Raw genomic sequence first — 17,627 nt, forward strand, 5'->3', positions numbered from 1 at the left:
ACAACCACCATCTCCCCCGAGGACGCGAGGACAAAAGAAGGACACTTTATGAACTATGCGGCAAACACTTCTTTATGCTGTTGCATGCTGTGGCTCTTGAGCGCGCCGGTGCGCATCTCCTGTTGCTTTTCGCAAACCCCCTCCCAGTGGAACTTCTTATCATGCACTACCGCCAGCCCCGCGCACCACCCCCATTGGACTACCGGAAATATTCCTCCGAGTGGTTTGTGCGGTGGAAACTTTTCTCCACCTTTTGCCCGGTGCGTACCTCACTCTGCTGCCGGTTGCGGTCGAACCGAAATTTCGTCCTCAGACGGATTCCCTCGGTGTCATCTCTCCGATGTCTCTCCTTATCGCTCTCACTTGTACCGTGGCCCATTCTTCACCTCCTTTCCGATGGGTGTGTCCCGTAGGTCGGCGTAAACTTCGCTTCGCTGCGAATGTACTCGAGGCAACACATAAAACCTAAGCGAACATGAAGCAACAGTAAAGGTGAGCAGCGTTGGTTTTCCCGACCACAAACCGAACCGAGCCGGCAACGACTATGACGACGACGACGACGACGACGTTGGTGGTTTGTAGTTTAGCGCAGTGGCATCATAATTTATAAATTAATGTAAATAATGAATGGCACAATGAACGTCCCGCGGATTCCTAGCGCCAGGAGCTCGGGAGGGGGCGGGGAAATAAATAAACCGCAGCGTCTTCTTTGGCCGGGGAGCGCGAGAGGCAATGCGGAGAAAGTGCCCCGTTGGATAATCATTTATGAAGAAAGGTAAAACTTTGACAGCAAATGAGTGCCGTACTTAACATGCGTTGGTTTTTTAGGCTTGGCGGAGAGGGAAGGGCAAAAATAAAAAAAATGGAAAAGCGGCGATGTAAACATTTCCCACCCACTCACACGGAGAACGCGAACTTTACGGACGGTATTAATAATAGAGAAATTACGGCAATGTTTATTGAAAATTATGACAACTTTTGCGTGACGTTTCGTATGCTGCAGAGACAACCCGAAAGCGAATGGGGAAGTTGTGTGTGTTCTCTTCCTCTGTTCCGTTTGCCACCTTGCCACCACCCCGAAAAAAGATCCCCAATTCGTCATTCCATCCAATTATGCCAACCTTCACCGCGAATCAATGGTTTTACGTCACGAAACGAACGGACGACCACCACGAAACCGTACGTCAAACCGTGATGCCGATGGTAACTAACTATCTGCGCAAACATTATGCAAATTTTTCCATCATCATCATCGTCGTCATCAGCGCCATCGTCATCGCAAACCTGTAGCGATGGGTGGAGTGGTGGTTGGGAGGAGGGAAATCAGGACGTTGGCCACGATATTCATCATTACTTATGGCGGATTATGAAGTCATAAATTACTGTAAATAAACGTCATTATAACGGCACGGCGGTGGGCGTTTATTTTATTTTTCCTACCTCCCCTCATACTCCAGGAACTTATAGCTCCCCTCCCCCTATTTTCGCTTTTCCACCCCGCCGGCCGTGTTGGTGCTAAGTCGCGAAAGCTTTCCTTGAATACAAAATTTAGCGGTGCCGTCAAAATTACTCGCAGAACTGTGGCCGGGTAGTTTTATTTTTCCGTCTCCATGCCATCGGTTCCATTCCGGTTTTCGCCGGGAAGGAAAGATACCACGTCCGGTGGGTGCTCTTTTCAAACCGAACGGGTTTTTTTTTCTCCCCACCCGGCTATGTTTTCCCTATTTTACAACACCCCAACCGGAAGCGTCGTGGACGGAGCGATTTGTTTGTTGTTTATCGGTTGAAATGTTTATCACACACTCTGCGCTCTTTCTACAATCGCCGTTTCGCCATTTTTGTTCGGCACAACAAAAAAAAAGAAAACAGGTTGGGTAAATTAAACAACCACGCAACATTCGAAACGTCTTTATTGCGGTGATAAAGATATCAGCGAAACTATTTAAGACGGAACGGAAAGCGAAGCGAGCGAACTGGTTGAGTGGAAGGCTCGTAACTGTGTGTGAGTGTAGCGTAAATCGCAAGCAAAGTGGTTTACGACTCACTGCAACGGTGGTTGACTTTATCCTTTAAAGAATCCTGACATAAATAGAGGGATAAAGTGTTCTGGTAATTGTCAAAAATATATATCAACATGTTGATATAAATTTGTTTAATTGATTATGAGAAAGTTTGCTAGGAAAAAGCGTGGACAAAGATCAAATTGCGATTATATGTTGCTGAGTTTTTACGATCTATATTAGTGAGACATTCAACTGCATTATTCGGTTTATTTGAAAAAGGTAAGGCAGAAAAATCCTCGTCAGTGCAAATGTCCCCTTCTCATCACCAATTCTAAAGACCACCAAACTCAAGCATAACTCTGCAACACTCTCCGCAAACACTTGTGCTCGAATTCGTGTCATTTCAAATTCCTCTTTGCAAAACAACAAGTGGTCAAAATCGTCATCAATTCTGTCGACAGTTCACAAACAAAAAAGCAGAATACGTTGTACGGGTAATATTTATTGCCGCTTTCTCTCGAGCCTCCCATCGCAACGGAGCAGTTTTGGGTTCTCGACGCTCAAGCACTGCAGGCAGCATTGCACAACAACTCAATCCAAATCCGCAAATCTGTTCCCGTTGCGAAACTGCTGATCTGAGGAATTGCAGCAAACAAAACGGAGCCCTGTTGTTACTGCACTTCTTCGAACACAACAAACCGTCGAGCGGCTGTTGCTTGTTTACAGATTCCTTTCGCTTATCCTCCCCTCTGAAGGGGAGGGGGTGGCTGCTACTGCCGCATGTTCTTAATCCGTCCGAAATGAAGTTTTCGAGTGCTTGTTCGGGTCCGTTGCAGGGATTTTCTTTTGCCAAAACCGACCGGCCCAAAACGAGGTCGTCTGTCTTGTGCTTGTGTGGGAGTGTGCGGTGGGGCAAATGTTTGAGAATGTATTCATTTGATTGTGCCAACTCGGTGGGTTGTGGAAAGCCACCACAAGCAAGGGAGGATACTGGTCGAGAGGTGAAAATGAATGGCATACGAAGGTCCCGGCATGCCATAACGAACCGATTTACATCGAGGAGGTAGGTGAGGGGTAATACCGCCGAAAACGCGTCAAATATTGCTGCATCATAGAGGTGGGAGCTATTTTTGACGAGTTCGATGCATGGCCGGAAAATGGGGAAAGCCCCCCCTCCCGATGAGGCAGCCCATTAAAATATTCGGAAAAGATTTTATAAACACAACACGAGCGCTTCGTTTGCTTTCTCCCTCCCGAGGCGAACGGGGTTGGCCACAATTTCGCAATTTTCCTTCCCAAGAAGAGTGTTTTCGCAAGTGCTCCCAGCCAGCTCTTCCCCCCCCCCCCCCCGCGCGCTTTGTGCACGAGCACGCAAAGTGGTGCATTGCGGTAGAAAATGCCCAAACCCATCCATCGGTCCTCGGTTCGAATGTGCAGAAAGGACGTACCGGAACCCATCCATCCAACACGCGGCCTTTCCTGGCCATTCCGTCTCGCTCTTTTCATCCTCTTTTTTCTCTTGTCTCTGTCACATACGCTGCACGCTTTCCCGAGCGCCCCCCCGCGGCCTCCCCCACGCTCGAAAGCGAGGGCCGAAAAATGAATATAAATGTGGCGAGCCGTGGCCACGAAAAACCGGTTCCCCGGATCGAGGGAACAGGGCGGCTGGCGGTTGGAAAATCCACGCGAAAGAAATGCCGGAGAAAATAACGACCGTCCGTGGCCCCGGCCCGAGCTGTTCTCGGTCGAACAACCCCAATTGACATTTCGATGGAAGCCTTCGGTGGTCGGTGGAAGGGCAAAGTTTCCTGCCGAAGAAAACAAATCCGCCGACTGATACACGCCGGGAGAAGGGGAGGAGTAGAGAGTGTTGGGAGTTTTTTTTTTTGCGGTCCAAACCCTCCCTAGCCAAAAAACGCAGGCCACAGGAACTGGCGCCATCGGCAACGTCCTATTGGAAAATGAAGTTTTCCATTCAACAGTCGGAAACATTCCGGGTTTCGGATGGTGGCTAACGAAGCTAGTTGGCAAAACGGAAAAAACGGCGACCAAGTGGGTTGGATTTTCGCATTTCCCTCCGTGGGGTGGGTGGGGGAAAGATTTCCCGAACGGAAGATGGAAGGAAAGACAAGCGAAGCAACAATTTTCTCATTTTCTACCAAATCCAATCGACTCTGGGTGAACACGCAAGCGAACCCAAACAAGCCATCATTGGCAGGAGGTCGGAAGGGGGGGAGGGGGGGAGGGGAGACATTTTACTTTTGCGGTCAGAGAACACAAAATGTCAGATCATGGGAAAAATGCTACAAAAAAAAAACCGGCACCAAGTAGTGACTAAGGGAAAACCCAGGTTCGAACTCGGGGAGACGGAAAAAAGAAATGGCTCCATGTGATGGCATGTGTCATGCATTCGATTCCGGACGATCCTTCGCTCGAGCTCCCCTGCGCAGCCACGAAATTGCCCCCCTCCCCTTCCCCCCACCGTCTATCACGGGGGGTAAAGTTTGGGGTTATTGCCGTCTGGAAGCAACATCTTCGCCACTCATTGCGTGTTTCGATTGACGATGACGAAAAGGACGATGCGGCAAACGAGCAGAAAACACAGACACACAAACACACATACTTTTGGGGTTTCTGACGCGTCCACACAGGCAGCAGACCGTTGCAGGTCGTGATGCAGTAGGAGATCTCGTACCGTCTCCGTTCTTCTTCTGCAGTCCTTCGGTTCACAAACTCAAACGCTTTCCACATCGTGCAACTGCGATAGGATTGTTTTGCCTGTCTCGCAGGGTCTCGCCAGTCTCGGGAAAACCCTTTGCTTCGTCCTCCGTCCGTTTGGCCGTTTTGGCCGAGGGAAGATTTATCGTAGAGACGCATTGGCATAAGAGTACGGGCTGATGGCGACTGTTGCTTCGGACGAATGGAGACGCCGGACAGAGCGAGTAGTTCATGACTTCTGCTGCGGAATGTCTGGCCGTCAGTATCGATCGACATTAAAGCTGACCTCAACTGTTGCTTCAGCTTGGTCGGTTTGTTTGGCAAGAAGCAGTTTTTTCCAGAGAGAGATTCATTGGTGCTTTTACTGAACTCCGCTTTTTCTCCGTCGTCTTTTCATTTGCAGGATATGGACGCGATATTACGCATCACTTTACCGCCTACCTGCCGAAGCTGGATCCGGACGCGTCCAGCTATCAACAGCAGCAGCAGCAACAACAACAGCCAACATCGCAGCAGCAGCAGCAGTATATTGCACTTGCACCTCTTTGCGCAACGCAGACCACCTCATCGCCGGCGAGTTCCGGCGGAAGCTCCGGAGCGGCGGAAAGTTCCAGTCCGAGTGGGCAGCAAGATGTCGTACAGCATCGGTCGCCGACGCACGGTCCTGGAGGCAGCCAGAAGAAGTCCCTTGCGATGTGTTTCACCAGCACCGGCACCGCTCTGTCGCTGCCGCCGAAGAAGAAGGACATCTACCGACCGTACTCGCTGGACGATAGGCCTCCGAGGCCGAACTACGAGCTGAGGATACCGGCCGAGGAGGACCTGCATGCGGCGCACGCCATCTTGGATCTGAGCGCGTCGACCGCCTTCCTTCCACCGCCGGCACCACACCAGCTTCTTCAGCAGCAACCTCCCGCGCATCAACATCCCCAGTCTCCTCCAACAACCCCGACCGTCATCCTAGTGCCCGCGAAATCTTCCACCAGTGACGTCGACCGGCGGCAGTCGCCACTGCCGACGCATCTCGCGAACCACCAACAGCAGACGTCGACGCCGGTTCCGCTTCAATCGCCCCCGACCGTTCCGAACGCACTCGGATCGCCGGAGCAGAACGAGAATCGGAACAGCACCAACACGCTGCCGGGCTACGGGCATCACCACCATGACCAGACCTCGATGGACTCGTCCTCGGACGAGCTGCAGCAGACGGCCGAGTCCTCGTCGGACTCGGAGGGCAAGAACGGCTCGAAGACGGTCGCGTACACCTACGAGGCGTTCTTCGTGAGCGATGGGCGCTCGAAGAAGAAGATGGCCGACCCGAAGGCGGCCCTCGAGAACAAGGCGAAGTACACGTGCACGGAGTGTGGCAAGCAGTACGCCACCTCGAGCAACCTCTCGCGGCACAAGCAGACGCACCGAAGTCTCGACTCGCAGTCGGCCAAGAAGTGTCACACCTGCGGCAAGGCGTACGTCTCTATGCCGGCGTTGGCGATGCATGTCCTCACGCACAAACTCTCGCACAGCTGTGGCGTTTGTGGGAAGCTGTTCTCGCGCCCGTGGCTCTTGCAGGGCCATCTCCGGTCGCACACGGGAGAGAAGCCGTACGGATGTGCGCACTGTGGTAAGGCGTTCGCCGATCGCTCGAACCTGAGGGCGCATATGCAGACGCACTCGATCGACAAGAACTACCAGTGCGGCCGGTGCCACAAAACGTTCGCCCTTAAATCGTACCTTAATAAGCACCTGGAGTCGGCCTGCTTCAAGGAGGATGGTGCACCGAACTCACCGCAAATGTCACCCATGTCACCCGGCTCGCATGACAGTTCCTCGATGGACGGGTTCCGATCACCTCCGCTCGGTCGGCCATCGATTTCGCTCAAGCGGGAGCGCAACGTAGACATCGAGGGTGACGAGTCGGACGATGCCCTGCACTGCCCGTCGCCCCTCTCGCCCACGCCGCACCTCACCAACACCAGCACTGGCGGGACGAACGGGACAAGCAATATTTTTGTGATGAAAAACCTAACCACCAACCGGTTGGCGCTAACGACAAGCAATACGAACGGAACCACTCCCTCCTCCCACGCTGGTCCGTTGGTGAGTGGTACGACGACGACGGCGGCAGCAGCGGCGGCAGCGGCGGCGGCAGCGGCAGCAGCAGCCGTCCTTGGTCCGGCAGCCATACTGACGGCGTCGGGTCACCTTCACGCCGGCCACCATCAACACCATCAACCGCATCATCCAGTGGCGCAGCATCACTCCCACCATTCGGCGTCGGCGGCGGCAGCAGCGGCGGCAGCGGCGGCTGCGGCGGCCGTCCAGATAAACGTCAACTTTGCCGGGTAACCGATGGTGATCGAAACGAGCGCGAAACGGCCGCCTCCGGTGGTCGCCGCCAGGACCATTCGCATCATTGTTAACTGAACCAGGGGCGCAGTTCGAGGAAAGACAACATCCATGCCATACATCGAGGGCACGAACCACGGCGACCGTTCCGTTTGTAAGTAGTGACTTAAGCATTATACATTTTCCTCTCCAACTATCTCTAACTCAGTCGCTGGGCTGAAGTACGAACACTCTATAGAAACGGAAACTGCTTCAAATGAAACAAAGCTACATAAACATAACAAACATAGTCGAATCGAACAACCAAACACAACCCCTAACTCGTAAGCCCTAACAAACCGTAGCGACCCTGCGTGTGCAATAGAGAACTGAATCAATAGCAAAAACGACCCCCGGTAATGAATGCCCTTACACAACCCTTTGCCGCTTCCTCTGCGGGAAAAGGGGAAGAAACTCTAGCATCTGAACGCAGCAGAACAACAAACCCCATTACAAGGCATTACACACTTTTGCATAGAAACGTTTTAATGAACCTCTCTTTAAATAGAAACCGTTACAAGAAGAACAAAAAAGAAAAAAAGATTGATTAGCAGAGGATGCTGGTGCGGATTCGATACCTAATGAAACCTTTATATACACAAAGTATATATATACATATATTATATTTACACCCTTATACATTTAAAAGTGAACGCAAAGTAACAAACAAATGCAACAACAGAAGAAGAAAAAACCCCCGTAGATCGGCAAACGTGAGTGGCAGCAACTAGTAGCGCATTAGCACTTTGAGCAATAGATGAAAACACTAGCATAGTGAAGAGAGAGAGAGAGAGAGAAAGAGAGAGATCGTTTAAGGGAAGTCGATCTCTAGACCGACGAGAAGGAAAAGAAAACCAAAAGCAATGCCAGCAAGTACACGGCTAGCCGTATCATCCCGCGCAATTCAATACAATTAACTTACTACTACGAATCAATTAATTTTAGGGCTCGGTTTGGGAAAGGAAAGATGGCCCCGTACGAAGGGGTCCCCTTTCCGCCCGCCGGTTAAATAGTGCCCTTATTTATCCTCTCTAGTTCTACTGTATTGCATTTACGCGTAGTGAAACTTACTAACAACAGCAACAAAATACTAACACACATACAAACACATTACACACGGTCAAAAACACACACACACAACACGTTAGTAAAAACACACACACACAGCAGTTACTTTTTACATAAGCTAAACTATAGAAACTCCTATCCTAAAAGGCAAACGTGAGATTGAAAGCGACATTAAAGCAATGAATGAGGGCTCCTAAGGAAGAACAACAAAATGGGACAAACACAATCGGAAAACCAACTGAACTCAATAAGACAAGAAAAAAGTGGGTGGGAAGAGAACGAAGATTACTCTAACGTTGTGATTATTATTTGGAATGAAAAGAAAAAGTTAAAGTTGACCAATTTGCAAAACTCTCTAAAGCAGCTCAATGAAACGCATAAAATTGTTTCTTCTTCTAACGACAGTTGATTTGTTTTCACCTTTTCTCTGGTGTGTTTAAATGAATATCTTCTTCGTCACTCGCTCCTCAACACAATCGTTGATGGAAAAATCGAATCCAAGTTTGTGTCGGCAGGCATAAATTTTCTTGATTCAATCTAATCGCCGACGTTTGCTTCAAAGTAAAGAAAATATTACTCACCTTTTCCGACTCGGCCGAAGTGTTTCAGTCACGCTACACCAAACCATCGACAATTGGTGGCCGTTTGTGGAAGGAATGTGGTATCATTAGCGACCGATGCCGGGTGGGACATGGGGAAAAAAATCGTTAAAGAACTTTCACTGGGAATGGGAAAACCAAATTTCCGAGCACACGTGGCAAGAACTGTAACGAGGTGGGTTTCGTCGCTTCAACGCCACGAGAAACCGATCGCAACTTTTATTCCCAAGTTGTTGGACACTTAAAACTGTCTTTTCGTTTGTTTTATTGTGTTCTCTCTATACTGAAACATAGAAACGAATATCAAACGTGTGTTGAACCATCGACAAAGTGATCAAACACAAGCAACGACTATAAAACGCAGCCAATTTACGAAAAGCAATTCAAAACGGAAACATTAGGTAAGCATCAACCCTAAAACAAACGAGTTACAAAAATCAAGAAAACGTCCATAAAAAGAAACAGTTTAAAGAAAACAACTTTAGGTATCAGTTTGTTATTTGTAAAGGAAGGATAGTTCTGACGGAAGTGGAAAAATCTCATCCAATTTACGAAGAAAAAAAACCCCTAGTTTTAATAGTAACGTAGAACGATACGCAGCAGCAAATCAAATTTGCAGACAACAGCCTCAACGCAACACCTCCGTCAGTTCCAGTACTAAAGCAAAGGAAACCTACGAACCTGGACAGACAGAGGTGGTGAAACGAAATTAAGCAATTGTAACACAAATTAACACGAACGCTTGGCAATAATAACGAAATGGGGAATGGTACATTCAAAGTCGCTACAGCAAATGGATTGTTTATAGTTTCGGTTTGAACATTTGGATAGGCAGCTTTTTGGGCGAGGAACTTTTTCGGCGGTGAGACCTAGGGTTAGAGTGGTTAAGTGGATAAGCGACTGTAGTTGTAGGTAAAGTATAAGAGTAGTAGAGAAACACAAAATCGTACACTGTAAGACTAAGAAACTCCTAAGGCAAAAGATGTACTTATATTCTAGTCTTCATCTAGTCTGTAGCAAACTTTTTCATTTCTGTTGGTGAGCTCAATTTTCTCCTCTAGAGCTCATCAAACCTTTTTTCCGCTACTCGAAAGTATCTATTGCGATGGTAACCTAACCAGCCTTGCAGCCCTTTCTCAAGTCACTAGTGAAATCTTTCTTCACGTTTTACTTGTCTACCTTCAATTGTATAGTACATGTTTTCAATATCTGTTTATCATCTCTCTGGGAGTATCAACAATAAATATTAGTTTACTCTATTTAGCAGCATACGAGCTTCTAGTCGGTTTTTTTTACCATCTTAAAATATTTCATTTTATTTAGTTTTATTTCAAATAACTGTATGATTTGTTCATTTGAGTGTCTTTAACCACTTACTTTATAAATATTTTCATTAAAATAAACTTGTTTTTAAATGATTATCATGCAGAAGAAAAGTGAAGGCGCAATGCAACGAGACATACACAGGATCATATGCAACGAGATTCCGAACGAAGTAGCAAACGTTTCTGAAACAACGAATTAGGACATAAGCAAACACAAACCCTTTTTCTGTAAATAGTCGATGCAAGTGCGGGCTGAAAACCCGCACCAGGAACGATAGGAACGTAGGCGAAGTAAAAGCAGCTAACATAGTGGTTCAGTGAGGCAGGAATCCTAGAGCAGGGAAGCGGGAGTGATGTGGAGAAAAGCTGGAGCTGCTCCAAAGAATATAGAAGATGGTATAGAAGGGTGGTTTGGTAGAAGAAATATAAACACAACAATTTGTTCTTCATTATTCCTATGCAAAAAAACAACAAGGCACGAATTTTCGTCCTTAAAAGCAGAAGCAGCTCGGAACAGTGGTCGTATGGGTAAATAGTAACAGGATGAGTGAATGTGCGTGTGCGGGTATGTGAACGAAAGAAGAATGTGTTGTTTTACTTAGCAGAAATCCTCTCGGACCTCCTGCAAAACCAGTCTGTCTCGAGCAAAAGGAACCGGAAGTCTTTACTTGGAAGTTCCTTCCCCGGTTCGGGATGGGGAAAATGTATCTTTTTGAAGATCCTCCAACCAATAGGCACGCCTGTCGCGCCGAGTGCCGGAAAAGCTCCTTCTCCAGCGCGACGACGGAGACGATAAAAACGATTAAACTTGTTTAATTAAAACTAGTTTTCGCCTCCCTGGAAGCCCTATCCTGTATCGTTGTATGGGCTGCCGGATGTTTGCAGTTGACGCACATTTCTGTCCCGGAAATGGCTGTTTCTTCTTCATGAAGGCACAAGTAATTTTTAAGAGAAAAGAAACTATATTTCACTAAACCTGACGATCATCCGTCCCTGGGAAGGAAGATCTTTTTAGGAAGAAAGTTTTCTTCATACTATCGCCGGGGAACTTCCTGGGTCGGAAAAGTTGGCTACATTTTTCGTCAGTGTCATCATGGCGAGGTGAATTTTATTCGCCTTCATCGTAAATGGCTATCGGAGGGATGAAAATGGGAGTGGAAGAAAATGAAAATGGTTTCTTTAGAATCCTCTTGATTGATTATTGACAGTGCGGTATTTTCTTCCCCAGGCCGTTAACAGGCTCTGGATGTGGTAAACCTTAAAGTCATTTCGTTTTTTTTACGGCGGCTTACAATAGTTTGGTCATCGTGGAGGAACAAAAGTAGCTCAAGAAAACTTTTGGCGTCCTTTTTACTATAAGATGGATAAGACAGGCTGGCAGTTACGGTGTTGTTCGCGATGACAAAAATCTATTCGCTCTGCAACGGTATCATTATTTAAGATTATCATACCTGGAGACGGCTATATGCGTGTGTTTGCAGTTAAGGATCTGGCAAGGGAAAAATCCCGTATTTTATAGAACCAAACTGCACTGGAAGTTTTTTCTCGCCTGAATAAAACCTGACAAGTCGTCACCAATTTGTCAAACCCTGTCCTGCTTTGAATGGTGGAGATTTTACATTTTCCTTCCACTCTTTTGAAAGAATAATTTTTTTGTGATCCTTCCGTACTGTTGGAAAGGAAAACACAAGGAACAGGAAAACGATTGCTTCGTTATCTCCATCAAATTTAATTGGACACCGTCGCCGTACGCTCGGACTCGGCGGCGAGCGAGGTAATGACCGGATTGAAGATGAGTAAGGGAAAAAGTCCATCGGAAGGAATCATGGGTGCACCGGAAGGGAGGCATAACGATACAGCCACAGGCCGAGTTCGACGGTGATGGACAGTTTTGATGAGGCAGCAAGAAAAAAAAACCTGGAAGGAAAGCAAGGACCACCAATAAAAAAAAAAGAAATTTTGTAAATATTCATGTATGAATGAGTGTGGGCGAGGTCTGGGAGTGTATGTCAGCGTAGTTTGTAAACAAAACAAAACTAGAATTAACCACTATACTAGGTCAGTTTTGATAGTGTTTCATTTGTCGCGTTAGTTTCCACGGTTTACAGGATCCACAGCAGTTCAATGTGCAGCTCGTGACCGAAACCGTACATTTAGTTTTCTCTCTCGACGATGAAGCTTGTCCTTTTTCTCTGTTTCCACCAATTTACTTGGAGGATAAACTTGCAAAGGATAAACTTTTTTGGGAGTAGGTGGGTAAAACGTGCAATATAAAGAGAAAGCAAAGGTTTTAGCTATAAGAGTAGCTTGGGGAAGATAGAAAGGATGAAGAGTGCATGGAAATTTGTGTGGTTGTGATATTGTTAAAACAGTACGAAAGCGATTGGGTGAACGTACGCGTGTGTGTGTAATATATTAAATCGTCCTTCATAAAGTCACTTTTGAGCCTCGAGATAGGTATATCTTTAAAACAATCTCTCACAATTTCTGTATAGTCAATTACGCGTTTACGTTGAACAAAGAGAAGAGAACACAAAAACCAATAATTACGGCAGGTCCCTACCGACGCCATCTGGGCAACGATTGTCAATTCGTTTGTATCTACCTAGTGCTTACCGTATTATTGAACTTCTTGCCACGCTCGAGTGCATTCAATAATTAGTACGTTATCTATACTTAGTAGTATTTCGCGAAACTTCAGGTTCCCGGGTTTTCACTATTCACCACACGGAAAGGGCCTAACTTAGCGTTATCTATTTCTAGTAGGGGTTGGACCACCGGTCCGGCCCACTTTCGAGTCCAAAGCGAGCAATTATCTAATCATCAACCCAGTTCAATTATTAATCCACCAAGGCGAGTGTTTGCGTGGCGTGGAAATAGTAATGGAAAGCACAAGAAAAAAAAATATAACATCCCATACAGCCACTACTATAATGGTCTGTTCACATTTTCTTTGTTTAATTACAAAACCAGTGCTTTGATATAGACCGAAGGTGGCCAATATGAGTGTAATCTCTAGTCAGGTGGCAGGGGAAATACTTTTCCAAGAAGCATAAAAACGAACTGTGCCGGGTGCAGAGGCTGAACGCTTTCGAATGATCTCAACATACGCACACAACCGTGGCGTGCCAGTATCCCTCAGGAGCAAAATGTAAAAATTTAAAAGAGGAATGAACATTGTAAATAGAACGCATTGCAGGAAAAATGATGGGAAAAGATGGAATAATCTGTTACAATAACCTTTACCTTGTGTCGACGCATGAAAGAGTGTTGCTTGGTTGGAATAGTTTTTACACTCTCCAGCCATAAATACAACTGCTACTATTCGTTCCACAAACTTTCTCCCTACAATTACTAGAAGTGAAAAAGATATTCCCATTACTCGAATAAAAAATACTTTTTTCACATCCGCAACTTGGCTTGCACGAGATTGCTTAAGCTTGTGAGTCTCTTATAACCTAGTTATGTTATCCACTCTCATTCCTTCGCTTCTCGTCATAAAAAGAAAAACGGTAGAACTTGTAAAGTATTACAAGATTGCAACTAGTTTTTTGGGAGCATTTGATAGTTTTTTCAACGTGCAACGTGCATTGGAATCCTATCGTTTGTACTACAATTTTCCTTCATTGATAAACAACAGAAAAGGGAATATAGTGATAAGAAGCAAACATATAAGCAATTGTAAATAAGCAATATATATACACGCAACCATCGTAGTAGAGTGGTAGATGAAAAGGATAAAGTAACATTTTTAAATCAAAAAGCAACCCCTTACCTGCTGCTGATAACATTTAAAAGTCATTCAAATACGTAGCGCTATTACATGGCCCTGTAGAGCATCTGACACAGACACGCATAACTCCATATGAATATATAATTATATATTTGAAACATGTACGCAAAGAGTTGGAAAAAACATGAAAAATCTTACACGGAATTGCAAACGGCGAGTGACACACACACACACACGGTTTAGCCCAAACTCCCGGGGGTAAAGATGTGATTATTCTCGCTACAAAAAAGGTGAATACAAGAATCTATTTAAATAAGAAGCATATAATGATGCCGAATATTTTTATATTGAATGCAGGTTAAACCCCCCCTATGAGAACGATATAAAAAGCAAAACTCACGAGTAAACTTTTGTTCCAACGCGGGACAACTGGTAGATTGTTAGTTCGGTAACCTTCAGATTTAATTTCGATTGAAAAGTCACACCGACTCCAAAAGGATTCCTCACATACGCCCCAGAGTAGAAACCCGACCGTAATAAGGATTTGTAAGATAGAACTGAGAACCTTGCGATTTGTGTAAAAAAAAGGATACACGGTTTTGCGTTTGTATTTCGATTTGTACAAATAATTTAAATATGAAAAACTGCACCAACACTATTCTAATGCGTGCAGAGAAAAACTTAATGCATCAGGCAGAATCGTAAAACGACGATCTCGAAAATCACCAGCACTGTTTGAAGGGTTTGTCACAGTGTAGAGCAACAATATGCCACTGATCTATTGCGTAGTTTGATAGTTTTGGATAAAAATTAAAACTATGATAAACCATCTACACACCACATACAAGAAACACAAACCAAACCCCCATATTACATTGAATTATTATATATTATATTAAATTATTAAATTATTGATTGATTATGATTATTGATAGTGAGCGACTGCAAAATAAGGCAAAAACTACAAAAAATGGAAGAAATATAGACAAAATCCCATTTGAAACGTTTATGAAAAGCAACACTGTGAGCCGTGAGTGAGTTTCATTTTGTTTGGTTCTGTTGTCGAATCGCTTGTTTCTGTTACGGATTTTATTTCTGTTTCTTCGGGGGGGGATTTGAAAGAAACGTTTTGAATTCTTGATCATTTCGGTACGTAATTTCGTCAGATTGTCAAAATTTCCTTGACCCGTGGTAAGTACGTGTGGTTAAAGCTTATTTTTGCAAAATTATATTTGAAATGCACGATTCCTAACCATTCATTCAGCTTAGCTCCTTTTCCAAAACAGCTGGTTAAGGTTGGAAGTTTAGCGTTGCCTCGGGTAGAAAGAAAAAGTAAGCATAGCTTGAACGGTGCAATGTTCCTGATAGTATAATTTATAGGGATGAATAGTGTATAAATGTAGCTAAATACTGATACGGCCATTTCGGAGCTATGTAGTAGTAGTAAAGTGACGAGGAGTGTGCTTTGTTTTCATTTCCGTTTCAATATTTTAATTTAAGTTATTTTGGACTGCTTTTCTTTGATTAAATTTTTCACATATAAATCTTAAACACACGCATACACACTTACACTAGCCACAACATTATAAAAAGCTCAGAATAATACAAACTAACTGAATGTACTATAGGTTTACAAGCATGTCCTTAAACCAACACAAAATTATGCTTGGATTCAAGGAAATCTCACACATGAATGCAACAATTTGTCATCAGGCGACACTGATTTGTAACATACATTTCAATTAACTGTTTGCACAATGTGCTCCTTGAAAAAGATTGACGAGCAGCTTCCGGAAGGGAGGAAAATGCTAAACTTTTGCTCTGCTTTCTATTATTACAAGCTTTTAATTGAAGACACCGGGTGCAGAGAAAAGGACTGACATGCTTCAGTCAATCCCTTTCCTCAGCCGGAAATGTGTCCTCCCGCACGGCGGCAGAAGCGAAACCTTCTAATTTATGAAAGCACAGCCAAAATTGATTGACATTAGAATGGAAAACCCGTCCCGTGGGTTTGGGCTTTGTGTCGAGAGGCTGACGGTTGCGAGAGTCCGTCGGAGTAAAAGGTTAGCCCGATCCCGGGGTAAATCCTTTCCTTGAAATATGAAGCTACTTAAAGTTTGGGATTAAGCACTCCGGGATGCTCCGGGATGTAGTGCGCTTAATAATGGAAGCCCATCACATACACACACACACACTCACCGAGCGACGTGTGGCTCATCTGGTGGCTCATTGGGAGCACGTCAATCTCGGCCCAGGGCCTCATTTCCCGACCGGAAGGTATCTCGTGCCATTCTTGGGAAGCTTCCGCCTTTCGCTCACTTGAAGGAAATCGTCCTTCAACCGTGCCTCGGCACTCGAATGAAGTCATGATTAATTGTTGATTTTGATCCTACCGCCTGTCAGTGTGTTTATGAAGCAACTTTCCCGTGACACCGCCTCTCCCGACGGGAAATGGGAGGGTGGGAAAACCGGGAGGGGTGGGTACGGTTTTGCCGTAAGTTTCGTGAATAAATGTCGCTACTAATTCGTATTAATTAACTGACTTCGTAAAGTTCCTCTCCACCGTACGACCACCACACTCAAACTCACGTAGACGCACTTCCCTTCGACTTTGGGCCATAAATTGAGCTTCTCCTGACGATGCGACGCCTTGCGGTGGCCAATCCTGACGTGGAAAACGTATCAGTTTCCGATGGGCCCACTCCGCAACCGTCTTCCTCCACACAGACGACGCGCTAACTGGTGGCACGTTTTAGTCTCGGCCCCTCCCCCCGGCCCATCCACCTGTCCATGTCCTCGTCGGGTGTCTTGTTAACGAGAAGGCATCAACCCGGTAATTTATGTGAATTATTGATGACTCAAACATTTGTTTATCGTGTGCGCCCGTGGTGGAAATTGGTGCCAGACGTTTCCTGAAGGGCGAAGGTGTGTGTGTGTGTGTGTGCTGCTGCTGAGTTGCAGCTAAAAAGTGTCCTCTCCGGGCACTCGGCACCACGTCGCGAAGAAGGCAAACCTCGGCGAATCGGTAATTAATTTAGTGTTCTATTAGCTAAATACTAGGCTTCCATCCACAAGCGACCGCACCAGGAGGCCAACATATTTATCGTCGGCTGAGCCGGGAATGTGTCACCCCTTGGGCGGTCGGTTTCTTACCTTTGAGCCGCCGTGTGGAAGTACCGCTTCCGATGGAGTGGAGTTCCGTGTGTCTGATCCACCCTTGGGATATCGAAATGGAATGGAGATTATCGTCCGCGCGTCGAGCGTCGAGTGATCGTGCGTTTTTGGGGGGGTGGTGGTGGTGGTGCGCTCCATAAATGTCAATTAGGGCTGTTTTCCGCCCGTACGGGATTTAAGGGATACGGCGGACGAGAACACCGGGGTCCGGTTTCGGAGTCGTTTGCGTGTCAGCTCTCGGCTTCGTCCTCAGCTTATCAGATGATTTGGTTTCATTCTCACGAACCGAGCGCTCGGTGATTCCACGATGGGACGAACGGCGGAGGATAAATGAACGCTGAGACATACGATTTGTGGCGTTTGATTTCGTCCACTAGCGAATAAGGTTGGGAAGGCTTCTCCTCATTCGGGCAGATTGGACATACACGGAAAAGGGCGTCCATTGTACGTCTTGGTGATGTTGCGTTTTATTTATCGCACTTGCTTACATGATTGGGTATAATTTATGGAGGATGCACGAACGAAGCACGCCTCGGCTGGACTTTTATCACCAACCCCGGCACAAGTAGACTCCATGTTAAGTGTGCTGGTGTTCGTGGCTACCACACCGACGGTAGCCTTG

The 17,627-nt window shown here is 46.1% G+C and overlaps 2 protein-coding genes across 2 annotated transcripts in view; both read left to right on the forward strand.

The window, feature by feature from the left end:
• LOC131266936 (protein glass-like) overlaps positions 1-7,067 on the forward strand; it is a 54,946-nt gene extending 47,879 nt beyond the window's left edge. Inside the window, exon 2 of the mRNA XM_058269632.1 lies at positions 5,125-7,067. Coding sequence (XP_058125615.1) covers positions 5,125-7,067 — 1,943 coding nt within the window. The remainder of the gene's footprint in view (positions 1-5,124) is intronic.
• The window catches only part of LOC131266950 (2-aminoethanethiol dioxygenase), a 395,883-nt gene that overhangs the window by 226,184 nt on the left and 152,072 nt on the right, over positions 1-17,627 (forward strand). The window lies entirely within an intron of this gene.

This window comes from Anopheles coustani, chromosome 2 (genome assembly GCF_943734705.1).
Source record: "Anopheles coustani chromosome 2, idAnoCousDA_361_x.2, whole genome shotgun sequence".
NCBI lineage: Eukaryota > Metazoa > Arthropoda > Insecta > Diptera > Culicidae > Anopheles > Anopheles coustani.